The sequence below is a fragment of the Hydra vulgaris genome, chromosome 15 (assembly GCF_038396675.1).
Source record: "Hydra vulgaris chromosome 15, alternate assembly HydraT2T_AEP".
Classification (NCBI taxonomy): Eukaryota; Metazoa; Cnidaria; class Hydrozoa; order Anthoathecata; family Hydridae; genus Hydra; species Hydra vulgaris.
Window position 1 is genome coordinate 44,248,718 of NC_088934.1, and position 14,973 is coordinate 44,263,690.

At 28.8% G+C, this 14,973-nt stretch overlaps 1 protein-coding gene across 1 annotated transcript; it reads left to right on the top strand.

The window, feature by feature from the left end:
- Positions 1–1,892: 1,892 nt before the first annotated feature.
- Positions 1,893–6,591, top strand: LOC100206471 (putative ascorbate peroxidase). The gene is made up of 2 exons (XM_065819995.1): positions 1,893–2,221; positions 5,341–6,591. Exons 1-2 carry the CDS (start codon positions 2,185–2,187, stop codon positions 6,405–6,407), a joined length of 1,104 nt encoding a protein of 367 aa, XP_065676067.1. The 5' UTR covers positions 1,893–2,184; the 3' UTR covers positions 6,408–6,591.
- Positions 6,592–14,973: the final 8,382 nt, after the last annotated feature.

A 14,973-nucleotide genomic window follows, 5' to 3' on the forward strand; every position in this document is an offset into this window, starting at 1 on the left:
ACGTTCTAGTTTATGGTTATGGCCATTTAGAATATACTTATCTTTACTTTTTGAAATTTTTTGCGGAACGACAAAACTAACAAGCTCGAGTTTACGAGTGATTTTGAATTGCTCGATAAGATCTGCTCTTTTGCGGCGTTCTTTAAGAGTTGTTAAACCGAGCCGTTGGAGTCGATCTTCATAGGTCATGTGTTTAATAGTCGATATTGTTTTTGTTGCTCGATGTTGGACTTGCTCGAGAATGGCAATGTCTGATTTTAAATGCGGTGACCAGGCTTGTACAGCAAACTCAAGATGGGGGCGAATGTAAGTGAGATACAGAGTGCGCCATAAATAAAAACTGCGACTGCGAAATGTTTTTTTGAGTCGCCCTAGCACTCTATTTGCTACTGATGCGGCTGACTCTATTTGCGGTCTAACGTTAAGGTCATTCGAGACCATCACACCAAGATCTCTTTCGACTGCGGTTTCTTCGAGAGGACGACGGGTGCCGTCGACGTTTGACATTGAGTATTTGTACGTTGACTTGTTACATCCGCGCCCAACATGCATTACTTTGCATTTCTCAACGTTGAAATGCAAGAGCCAAATATGTGACCATTTCACTGCTCTGTCAACGTCATCTTGGAAAGTGATGTTGTTCGACTCCTTTTTAATTATCCCTATTATTTTGCTGTCGTCGGCAAACAGTTTTATATGATGAGTAATACTATCCGGCAGGTCGTTTACAAAGATTACGAATAGCAATGGGCCCAACACCGAGCCTTGAGGCACTCCACTAGTGACTGCTTGCCATTCAGAAGTAATGTCGTTTATAACCACTCGTTGACATCGATTGCTTAGCCAAGCTGCGATCCAGTCAAGAAGAGCGCCTTGAATACCTTGAATAATAAAAAAAATATAATATTATTATAATATATATAAATATATATTTATATCATTTACTTATATAAATGGGTAATCTGCAGTTAAGCGGTATAAAATAGTTTTATTATTTCGCTTGTTGTGAGACTTACTCAAAGTGGTGACTTTTTAATATAAACATAAGGAATATTTTAATATAATTTTTTTTTGTTTGTTATTTAATAACCTGTCTGCCCCAACCAAACCCTCAGTCGATGTTGAGGCACTTCCTTGTAGCAGCAGGCTATAAGATAAACAATGTAGCAGCACTCCCTTGTAGTTAAAACAAATCCTTGGTATAATCAACAGTAAGTAAATTAATAGACAGTTATTTTGTGGTAATTAAGTGGATCACATCTAAATACCTTGTGCCTTAAAAGTGTAAGCTAAAAATACTTGAAGGTTTTTTTTATTTGTTCTAACTTTTATTTGATATTTTATATATTTTTCTTGTAAAATAATGTTTTTATTGTTACAATTGTATTAGTCAAGCATTACAGAGTATTGGATTTTATAGTTTGTACTCATTTTTATAGTTTATTTTATATTTTATTCCTCCGTTTACTTCACTTATTTTTATTTATTTTAGTTACAATTTTATACTTATTTTACGAGTTTGATCTGACATTCATTTTGCGTGACTGGGTTAAAATCCTATGTAGATTAAACATTTTCTTTTAATTATGCTAATAAGTGTAGAATCATAATTGTTCTCATCGTTATTATTATCATTTGTTTAGTTTTTTTAAATATTTTTACATATATAAAAAGCAATGTGATTGAATAATGATGTTAGCATATCAATCTAATCAAAAATCATAAAAACTAATTATGTAAAAAGGTAAAATGAAAATAACACAATATTGTGAGTAAATTAGTTTTTTAATCTATAGATAAGTTATAATATATAAATATATTGCTACTTTTTAATGTAAGTTTAGTGCTTTTATATTTATTTATTATTAGAAATTAGATGCAAAACTGTTTAAATGACTTTTAAATCATCTGAAACATCGTCAGAAGAAAAAGATTGCAGTAAAATTGGAGGTCAAGTAGTATCAATGATAATCTTCCTTTATGCTTTTGCTTTATTCCTTTGCAAGTTAAACGTGTTTAATGTATTGAAATCTTTTATCGAAATACAAAATAATTATAGTTACATTTGTGAAGATAACAATGGGTTTATAGTTTTAAGACAATTTAAATATGTTTTTATAATTTTACATGTAGTATTTCATTGAGAGTATTTTTTCGAAAACAACACGATTATCTAATGTTATCATGGAGTCAATGAGTTCTGATTTATTGGATAAACAATGTAAGGTATTCTTTTTATATTGCATCCCAAGAAATTTCATATATATAGAAATTGATATATAAAATAAAAGAAAACAACAACAAAAAACTCATCAAGTGTGTATATATATGTTTTGAAAATCGTTTTTCTCATTCTTATATTTTGTTTAAAAACGTTAAAGCACTTAACGTTTACGAACACTACGTCTATAATATTTTATGTTTTATGTTTCGTTGTAAAAGTGAACAACCATTGCTCATTTTTAAAGATCTTTTTACCCATAAAGCTATAAACAAATATACTTTACGAAATAATAATTTAATAATTGAACCCTTTTGTCAAACAAAGTTTAATCAATTTTGCATAAACTATCGAGCACCGTATTTATGGAACAAAATCGTTGCTCCAAATTTTGATTTGTCAATTTCGTTTTCTGTTTTTAAAACTAAATTAAAAAACTTTATTCTTTCTACTGACAATATATATATAAATATTTTTGAAATGTAAAACTATTTTCTGTTTTTGTTTATTCTACATTGTTAATAATTATTAAATCAATTGTATTTTTATTATATTATATATACACGTTTGATATATTTTATATGGTTCTGACGACAAGATCTTTTGGATCTTCTTTCAGATACCAAGTTTATGTATTGTTATATTGTTAACGATTAATAATTGTAAACTAAAAAAAAAAAAAAATATGCACTTAATGAGTTTTTTGTTGTTGTTTTCTTTTTTTTTTTTTTTATTCCTAATAATATGTAAAAATTAATGAATGTAGAAGAGATAAATCTATTCCTCTCTTATTTAATCTTATAACTAACTTTTATAGTTTATTTTACAACTACATTACTTTTAGCTATTTTGGTTACAATTTTTTACTTATTTTACGATTTCTTCACTTTTGGCTATTTTGAGTGACTTGGTTGTAATTGCCAAATCTATCAGCTTGACAGGCAGAAAAATATGGATATCGAAAAGTACCAAACTTTAGTTCATGTAAGCATCAAATTGAAATGATGGTAGAAGATTAACCGTTCGCTAACATTAAACTTTTATGTATTGCATTGGAAGGCAATTTTATTGAAATAAAAATATTTGGTAATATAAAACGTACTGTTGCTAAATAATGGTACTTATAGTTTAAATATCCCACATTCCTTTTTATATCACCCATGCGACTATTTTAGGGCAAACATCACCCCGCTTCACCTTTTTCTTCCTGACTTGTTTTACTTTAAAATCTTTAAGTTAAAATCTTGCATTTGTCTCTCAAAAGTCTCTGAGTTAAAATCTCGCGTTTATTAAAGTATTGGTTATTTATAAAAATAACAATAAAAGTTAAAAACAAACAAAATGAACGAAAAGTAACAAAAAAAGGCAATGGCAAAACATCGGCTAAACGCCGTTCGAAAAAGCGACTGCCATGCATGGACCATGTCTTAAACGGTGAGAAAAACTTGGATTGGGCCATGCTTGTCGGCCGATGGTGGACTAGTAATGACGCCGATGGTGGGCCATGCATAGGCCAAGCATGACGAGTTTGCTGGGAGATAACCATATAGATTTTAAAACACATAAAACACGCTTAACAATTGCCCAAAAGTTTGGCTTAATGTCAGAACAATCTAAGAAGTAATAAAATTGAATCAATTGTCTGTATGTGCTTGGATCCGTTGTGATTAAATCACAAAGGCAACCTCCGTAATTCACTTTTCGATCGCGTATAGGGCCTTTTTTTATTTTTGGCATTTTTTATTTTTTTAAACTAAATACTTTGTTCATATTATTATTACGAGACACATAAATTATTTGCAAATTAATAAAATAGTAACACTTTATTAAAGCATTAAACTATTTAAATTTTGCACAAAATAATAACTTAATTGATAATAATATTTTTACAATTAGTATACTAATTTACGAGTAAAACGTGCTAATTGTTCCTTTAATCTATTTTAACTACATTTTATCATTCTACAAAAGTAACATTTATAAAATATAAACCAGTTAAAGATTTAAATCTAGTTGTATAGATTCGGGCGAATCGAAAAGTGTATTTTGAAAATATTTATTCGCCGCTTATATATCTGATTTTTCGCCGTTAAGTTAAAAGCAGTCAGAGACTTTACTAAAGACTACGAAACTACGAAGTTAAATATTGTTTACCAACAATACATGCGTGCTTTAAAAAATGAAAAAAAAATTCATCAAAATAAATTTTATAAAACAGCGAAAAGTAGTTTACGAAGTATGCAGACCCACTAACTCCATCGAAGTTCCGCAAAGAAAAAAAATTCAGTTTAAACACTTAAGTTTGCTATTTTTGTTACTTACATGTAAATATGCAACTTTATATTGTTTAGCGGTACTTACATACCAAAATTGGCCTAACCTAATATATATATATATATATATATATATATATATATATATATATATATATATATATATATATATATATATATATATATATATATATATATATATATATATATATGTATATAAATAAATATATTAATAAAAATAAAATATAAGAAAGTTAATGAACTTTGAAATTTAATGAAATAATTGTTAAATCACGTAGCATTTCTTCTACTCTTACAAATTTGAATGTGGGAATCGTGGGAGGTTAAATTTCAAAACAAATTCCTAGAAAATACTGTATTTTCTGATAACGCTAATGACACTTCCTCTATAAAAAGAAGTTTGGCAAAACCGATTCAAGTTTCACTTCCTCTATAGAGGAAGTGAAATTTGCCAAGTTTAATTGTCTTTTTTTTTTAGTTTTCTATAAAAAAAAATTTTATTTGATGAATTGAATCAAAAAACATTCACGCTATTAGTTTTCATCAAAAAACAAAATTTTTAGGCAAGATTTTAATTTATAATATTCTTGTATTGTTATCATATATATTATTACTTTTATTTATATTATTATTAATAATATATACTTTAATTATTTATAATAATAATGTATGAAAAGAGTAGTTATATAATATATATACATATATATATGTATATATATATATATATATATATATATATATATATATATATATATATATATATATATATATATATATATATATATATATATATATATATATATATATATATTGTTTGTACTTTAGTCATGGTTATGTTGACTGGAATTTGGTGCGTTACGTTGTTATTGACGCATACAATGGGAACTCAAATTATTCCAACGTTTGAAGATTTTGAACGCGCAAAAACCGATCTTTTAACTTTAATCGAATCTGTTAAATTAAATAGAGACTTGCCCATGATTGCTGGTTGTGTTCGTTTAGTTTTTCACGATTGTATTGGTAAAGATAATTGCGATGGATGTATCGATCACACGCACAGTGGTAACAGAGGGTTAAAAATAACATCTGATCGCCTTGATACTTTATATGATGAGTCTTATAAAGGAAAAATTTCCAGAGCAGATTTCTACGCTTTAGCCGCTGTTGTTGCTCTAACTAGATCGACTGTTGATGCTCCAGTAAAATACTTAGGATTAAAATACTTTAAGGTTGGCAGAAAAGATTGTGAAACCTCCCCTAATCAAATTCAAAGTATTGATCCACCATTTGGCACCGACGGTACACATAAAACGTTTGAATTTTTCAAAAATGTATTTGGCTTTAATATAAGAGAAGCTGTGACAATTTTAGGAGGACACACGCTAGGAAGATGTAGGCTGGAAAACACTGGTTTTGTAGGAACCTTTGTAGATGAACAATTTTCAACAGTTTCTCCGGGCCCAGACACTTTAGCTCCAACAAGCGTTCTTGACAATGCTTATTATAGAATGTTTATTGATATTGTACCATGGATACAAGTCACAATCAATGGAACAAGAAAGCAATGGCAGGTACCAAATCGCCCAATACCCAATGATAAATTGCCCGAGTTTGAAAGAACTACTTTACTTTTAAACTCAGATATGGGAAACTCTTGGGTCATAACGCCAACCGATGAAAACGGAGCAGTTTCTTGCACTCCAACTTCAGAATCGATTCCTTGTCAACATTCATTAGCTCATCGATATTCTGTTCAATTTGCACGAAACAATGCGTTGTGGGTAAAAGAATTTACAAAAGTTTTTGCTCGCATGACTGAATTAAACCAAAATGTTTTAGTTGATGCTCCAACTGCACCCTATCCACCCTATGTTAAAAATTATTACAAGTAACTCAAATATAAAAAAAAATATTCTATACTATTTGTATTGTTTCACAACTAAAATTTTTGCATCAATGTGGAGTTTATTGAAGTGGAACTTATTAAAAGCAGGACTTTTAATATTCTTAAATGTTTTTATATTTTTAATGTACATTTATATTGAGTTTTTTCTGGTCAAAAATCTCTTTAAAAGATTTATCATTGTTTTGTTTTTAACCCCATAACAATAAGAAAGTTTTAGACTTTTTTGGTGCGCCTCTACTTCCCAAATATTGTCACCTTTTTACTACTGTGATCAAAAAGTAAGGTGAATTTTTAATTTAAACTTCCCGCCTTATTCGAATCGTCCAATCTTTTTTATTTTTAAGTTGGTAGGAATGTCATTAACATTTGCGCCAAATTACATGTCAAACTCATAATTATTTTTTTTTGTTTACGCTTGTTTCTGAAGTACCAAAAGTGCATTCGGCGATTTTCACGATGTCTAATTTTGTTGAGCAAAGAAGTGCTATTAAATTTTGTTTGCGGAATGATATTTCTGCTGCTGAAACGTATCGAATGTTGCAAAAGGCCTTCGGTGAAGAGACTATGTCTCAAAAACATGTTTACAAGTGGTACAAAGACTTCAAAGAAGGCCGAGAACGTGTTGATGACTTGGAACGCTCCGGACGACCATCGACTTCGATTGATGATCACCACATCAACAAAATCAAAGAATTGGTGCTTGCAAATCGTCGGTTAACCATTCGAGACCTTGTTGACATGGTTGGAATATCATTTGGGTCGGTGCAAGCGATTTTGAAGGATCATTTAGGCTTCAGAAGACTCAAATCACGTTTGGTGCCGAAATTTCTCAATTTCTTTGAAAAAGAGCGTCGCGTTAAAACGTGTGAAGCAATGCTTTCTGAATATCAAGACATCTACAAACAAATTATTACTGGCGATGAGACTTGGGTCTACGCATACGACCCTGAAACAACCGACCAATCGACTGAATACCGTGAAAAAGGCGAGCCGAGACCGAAGCAACCACGTCAAAGTTGCTCAAAAATCAAGGTCATGTTGACTGTTTTCTTTGATTATTGTGGTGTCGCGCACTACGAATTCCTTCCAACTGGCCAAACTGTCAACAAGGAATATTATTTAAGCGTTATGCAACGTTTGCGTGAAGCTATTCGCAAAAAGAGACCGGAATTATGGGCCAATAACTCTTGGATTTTGCACCACGATAATGCGCCTTCGCACACAGCACTGGTTCTTCGTGAGTTTTTCGCCAAAAACTCTACTCATGTTGCTCCACAACCACCGTATTCGCCCGACTTAGCACCATGTGACTTCTGGCTGTTCCCAAAGCTCAAGAGACCACTCCGGGGAAATCGTTTTGAGTCCATTGAAGAGATCCAACGTGAATCGGCACGCGCATTGAAGGCTATCCCTACCGAGGACTTTTCGGCATGCTTCGAAGACTGGAAAAAACGTTGGCAAAGGTGCATTGGGGCCGGGGGGGGGATTATTTTGAGCGGGACGATACAGATTTGGAAGAATAAATAAAGATTTTTCATTTTATAAAAAAAATTCACCTTACTTTTTGATCACAGTAGTAAATAACTTTTATTTTAGAATTAAAACTTAAATAAATTCCTAATTAAAGTACTTTATTTGACATATGTTAACAGTACAAATTTAATATTTTGCTGACGATTTGATTATAATCAATTTTATCAGTTAATTCAATTTTAACTATTAAGAATTGCGTCTAACAACTGGAAACTCCTATTTAAAAAAATTATAAAATAACAAAATAACTTTTAATGGCGTAAATACTTTTGTATCGTTCTCTTTATGGTTTTTAAAATGATTTATTTTATGTCTGGTGACCGTTACGTCAATGACGATCTGAGCCGTTCAGATCAGAAAAGTAAAAAAAAAAAAAATTAGTACGTTGCAACGTAGAGTAAAACCGGGTCGAACCGCACACTGATCGAAATCATCAAATAAAAACTAAACGGATATGGCTATGAAAAAAATAAAAATAGATTCAAATACAGAAATCTTCTCTATTCGAATTGATAAAATTATAGGCCGATTCAATTCCATTTTTTACTTTTTTCATACAACTCTAACGGGGAGTCAAAATTTTTTATATATTTTTTATCGTTTCGAACAAAATAGCGCTTGAACCAAAACTGATATAAAAATAATTTTAGCACTATCTTGTTGGAAATTTAATCTTAGTTCTGATAGTATAATTTTTATGCAGTTAGAACAAAAAGTTAAACAAAAAATCAAGAAAGTAAAAACAACACTTTTTTCTGATAAAACCGCACACTCGATTAATTACTTAGTTTAGTTTTTTGCATGTGGCTAAGCGCCTATCTTTATCTAATTAACTTAGTGTTAATTCCGGTTTATTTAAAAATGAACTAAAATGTTATTTGTTAAAATAATCATCTCTTACTCATTAAAAACCAATTATTGTATTATTTCTCAATATAATCATTACTCACTCAATTCAATTTAACTCATTCACTTTAACATGTCAACTAAAAAAACAAAAGCATGCAAGAAAGTCGATATACTAGCCACATTAACTGATATGAAAGAAAGTAATATATTGTTGAGAAAAGCTGCATTCAAACATGGCGTTCCAGTTCCAACGCTCAAAGATCGCAAAAATAAAAACAACAAAGACTTCCATGGCTTAGATACAACAATGGTACTCTCAAATGAAACAGAAAGATTTATGGTGCATGCGTTCCAATTACTTGGTGGCTGAAGAAAAGCGGATAACTTAGCATTTAAAAGAGCCACTTCTTGTACGCCAGAAATAATTGATCGTTATTTTGAATGCGTCGCCAAGCAATATCAACAGACTGGAATAACTTCTGGGTCGCATATTTGGAATTGTGATGAAACAGGTTTTTCGGGTGATTAAGGCAAAGCAACCGTAGTGTGTCGAAAAGGGACAAGATGTGCATTTAACTTACTGGCAACAGTTAAAAAATTCATTATACTGTAAACAATTACTGCAACGCTGATGGGTATTTTACATCGCCATTTGTAATATACAAAGCCAAAAGAAACTTTCGTCCTGACTTGGCAAGAGGTGGTCCAGTTGGCACCAAATATTCAATTTCAAAATCTGGTTGGATTTTCAGTCATTCAATAAAGGATACATTTATTGAATTGCTGAAAGAAGTATTTATTCCCAAAACTGAGCAAATTGGTAGTATTCTTATTTTAGTATTAGATGGGCATAGAAATCACATAACTTTGGAAGCAGTATTGTTGTGCAAAAAACACAATATAATCTTGATTTGTCTACCTGAGCATTCTTCACATATTCTACAACCATTGGATAGAGGTGTCTATTGTCATGTCAAACAAGCATGGAAAGAAATTCTTAGAAAGTATTGCAAAGACTCAAAATGCAAGAATTTAAATAAACAAAATTTTCCACCGTTGCTCAAACTGCTGTACGAGAGTGTAAATGTTTTTTACGCTTGCATGCAATTGCTGGTTTCCAGTACACTGGCTTATTCCACTTAATGAAAACAACATAAATCATTAGCAATCACACAAGCGTTTAATCCACCTGCATAAACTTGAGCAGCCTTCGCAGCACCTACACCATCTTGCTCAGACACAGCTTTATCATCTTCAACAGCCGTCGCAGCACCTACTCCAACTGCACACCGATTACCATCTTTCTCAACTACACCAGCTTCAAGTTTTGATAGATATCAAGTATGCGTTGAGCGTTGCAAAAACAGTATCGAGATAAAGCAGTTTTTTGAAGCCAGAAATAAATCGCATCTAAAGAAATCGAAGCAGTGCAACATGTCAAAACTTGGCGGTAAATGTTTTACCGAAGAAAATGTGATCGAGTTCCTCAAATTAAAAGGTGAAGAAAAAGCAACAAAGGAAGCCGTGAAAGTTGCTAAACTTAAAGCAAATCGTAGACCTTCTATGCCAAGTACTCAAATGCCTGAGCATAACAATGCTGAGTAACCTCAGCAAAACAATAATAAAGAACAAGTACCAGAAGCCAAACGATTAAAAGTTGCAAAATGTAAAAAGTGTAGGGTACAGTTACACACAGAAATATTGCAATGTGAAGGTTTGATGTGTCGGGTACAGTTGTGCAAAGAAACATGTTTGCCAAAGAAATATGTAGTTGGAACTAAATTTTTTTGTTGCAAAAAATGTAAATACTTTTATATAGTTTCTTAAATATAAGTTGTGTTAAAAAAATTATAATAAAGAAGTTAAAATTTAAAAATTTCGATGTTTTCTCAAGTGTGCGGTTTTATAAGAAAAGTCGCCTAAAATCGCACAATTTTTTTTTCTTTACATTTAATATTTTCGATAACTTTATTATTATTTTTTTGCTATTTATGTTTTTCACCCTAATTTTACGTGCAACAAAAAATGTCGTTGAAACCATAGTCATAGAGTTTAACTTGTCTGGAAACAGGTTTCAGGTTTGTCAGGTTTAACTTGTTTTGAAACAGTTTTCCTATAACACTTAAGTTCCTTTCTATACTAGTACTCAGCCTACTTTAGAGTGCATCAAATTGTAAACCTTGTATTTCGTTATAGTTAAGTTGCATATTTTCTGGGATAAATATTGAAATGGTAGGAGAAAATTGTGTTTGTTTTGGTTATTTAGTTTCAAGTTATTATTTTGGATTGCATATATATTTCGTATTCCGAATAAAAATGATGAATATAGAATAAAATAAAAATAAAAACTGTTGATAAATGTATTTACGTGACAGAGTTTGTAGTGGTATGAATATGCATATTCAAGCCATATAGCTTATATCATATAAGCATATAAGTTATGTGCTATATGAAAATATGTTATAGATGCAAATATCTGTATAATTAGATGAATGTGTATGGGTATAAATGCTTAGTATCATATATTCAGAGTATATTTATTAAAAATGTTAGCTAATAGAGCTTAATAAACTCTATATTCTATATAAAGATTACTTAGCTGGATTAGTTGATAATTTATATATCACTATTTACATTATGTTGGTATTTTTTCTGGAAACAAGAAAAATTCAAGTACAATTTTATCATTTTAGATTGTTTAAAAGCACTTATTCCTGGAAAACACTCTAAGAAAAAATTAGAAATTTCTATCTTAGGATAGGATACATGTATGTGGTATACCCTTAATACGACATAATTCTCTACCTTAGACAGAAAATTATGCCTTAATTATTACCTAAATTATGTTAAAAACAATGATTTGTTGTAAAATTTTCTACTTTAAATGTATAATTTTGTACCTTTGAAGGAAAAAAAATGATATGTCTATACTTTGGAACCATATTGCTTATATATTTTAAGAAGACAGAGAATGTGACTTTTGTATTTTACTTTAACTTACTTTTAAGCATATAAAGTTAACAAAATATTTATTAAGAAGCATTAAATTTGCTGCCTAAGTAATAAGTTTTTGCTGTATTAAAAATTTGATTACATAATGGAATAGATTATTTGAATATTATTTTCTGCACCAACAATCACTTAGTGCTTGCAAGGATAACCTATCTTTTAATGACTTTGGCTTCAATAATAACAACAAAAAAAACTAAAAAATATTTTTAGTAGCTGGAAATGTAATGCATTTAATAACCATGTAGCTACATGGTTAATGTAAAGTGGTATTAATATAGTATTAAGTCATGCCAACGAAATTTATATATATATATATATATATATATATATATATATATATATATATATATATATATATATATGTGTGTATATATATGTATATATATGTGTATATATATGTATATATATATATATATATATATATATATATATATATATATATATATATATATATATATATATATATGTGTATATATATATATATATATATATGTATGTATGTATGTATGTATGTATATATATACAAATCTAATATATTAGATTTGTTTAAAACTAAATTTTTTTTTATAAAGTATATGTAAAATAGCAGTGTTGTCATTAATATTTTAAAAATAAAAAGACAATTGTTTTATTTTTATTATTTAGTCTTGTATTATTATTTTTGCTTATTATTCTATACAATTTTGGCTAAGTTTTAAAAAGAAATTGTTGTTTCATAAAATATTATGAAGAATCATTGGTAAAAAATTTCAGCATTTCCATCAAATGAATCAGTTACATTTTTACTGGGAACTAAGCTGTAATGACTTCTTCTGGAAAAATTTCAATATTTATACTTGATTTTAAATTTTGAAAATCAGCTTATAGCAGAGTACCATTTATATGAAGCAAGTTTTTGCAATCTGGACTAAAAATAGTTTAAAATTCTAATAGGGCTGAAAATAATCTTTGCTTTCTTTTATTCTTTACCCAGTAAACACGCTTTAGTTGGTCCAACTAACGGGCTAGTATTGGCTATAGTTGGCTAACTGTTGGCATTCCGTGCCAACCATTAACTGACTGTATACCGTGTGTTTTTGAATCGTAAAAGTTTCCCGTAAGTTTTATCAAAGTATTTATAATTATATTTTATGTAAATGTTTAGTCGCGTTAGTATAATATGAAGCAATTTATACATTTTTTACTTTCAAACGCTTTTTTACCTTTTAATTAAACTTTTAAACTCAAGCTTTCCTTCACCTTTTAATATAACCGTTTTGCTGATAAGTAGAAATATTTTACTTTTATCCATTAGTTACATATTCCTATATAAATTTTGACATTTGTTAGAGTTTTTTATTTAACTTCATGATGATTTTATTATGTATTAGACATTTTAGCTCCATTTTAACTATTATTAAGAGTTAAAATACAGCTAAAATGTGTATGTGCGTATAAAGTAGTATGGTAGTATGTTTACGTGTGTATTTCTGTATATATATATATATATATATATATATATATATATATATATATATATATATATATATATATATATATATATATATATATATATATATATATATATATATATATATATATATATATATATATATATATATATATATATATAAAACATGCATACATAAAGGTTATTGTATTCTAATATATAAATATATATATGTTATAGTATAATAACTTATATGTATGCATTTTGTGTTTGAGAATGACTGATCTATAAATGTAGGTATAGTTTATATGGTATTATTTTTAGCACTCCCCTAAACGACTACTTCTATGCCCTTATTGCTATTGACAATAATCTATTAATGCATTGATTTTCAATTCATATATGATGTCTTTTTCTTTGTGTTTACTTATTCATTACATTTTTTCATTTCATATTTATCATATGATGGATTTTTCGCAATATAGAAGAACAAAGTATTGTAAATTTGTATGAATTTTTTAAAAATATCTACTAATAATTAGTCCAGTTGATGTCTAAACTTCAATGTTGCATATGTCATTTTTAAGTAGTTTCTAGGTTTTTCTAAATCTGTTTCTTATTCACATGGTTTTACAAGCAAGGTCTGCAAGCAAATTTGAGCTGAAAATTTTTTTAGCCTATAAGGAGAATTGATGTTGTTTTTTGTTTAATTTAATTTGTTTAAATATAGTAGTTTTAATAAATAAATGTTTGTTTGCTCTTGGTTTTTTACTTATTTGTTTTCAGATTCTTAAGAACTAGGCAACTTAGCTAAGCAAGTTTTGTTTTATTTTTTAGTGTAATTGGAAAGAGCTGAAAGCTATTTTTTAGTGCAATTGTAAAGAATTGAAGTGTTTTTTAGTCACTTGACACAGTATAACTGGTACTGATTTGAGTAAGTTTACTATTTTTTTATTTATTTTATATTGGATTTATTTTATATTAGATATATATTTTATGTATTTAACGTGGGAAAGTTACTGTAATTTGTTGACAAAAAAGTGATCAACAAATTACAGTCTTTAGTTTGTTGATCACTTAAATAATTTTGTGCATTGTAGTCTAGATTCTTTGTTAAATTAAAAATAATTGATGTAAATAAATATTGTTTAATATTTTTAATTAACAGCTTATGTATATAAACATAAAAAGATATGGATTTCAATAAATCTTAAGTTTAAATGTAGTCTTAGATTTGAAAAGATCACAATTTGTAAGATTCTTTTACATTTTCTTATTATTCAGCTTTAACAATAGTAATGTTTCTGGCAGAGCCGGATTTAGAGTTTTAGGGGCCCAAGGCCAAAAAAAAGCCTGCGGCCCCATTTTTAGAAGTAATATGTTAGTTTAAAAAAATATAATCTTAGTTTAGCGTAATTAAAAGTTTTATTTCAATTTTTTTTTAATATTTTTTAAAATCTACATCATTTTTTTTCTGTATTTTTCATTAACAAAGTCTTTAATCAATGAATCTATATTAATTGATTTTTGTGACATAGTTGATCGCAAATCATTTTTTATTAATTTTAGTTTTGAAAATTACCTTTCTCCAGAGCAGTTGGATATCATGAAACATTTGAAAATCCTAAGAATTTAAATTTAATAAAATCCTAAGAATCCTAAGATTTCAGTATTTAGAAATGTAGCCTCCATTTGTTTTTCCTTTATAAGTTTGTACAAAAACAAATGG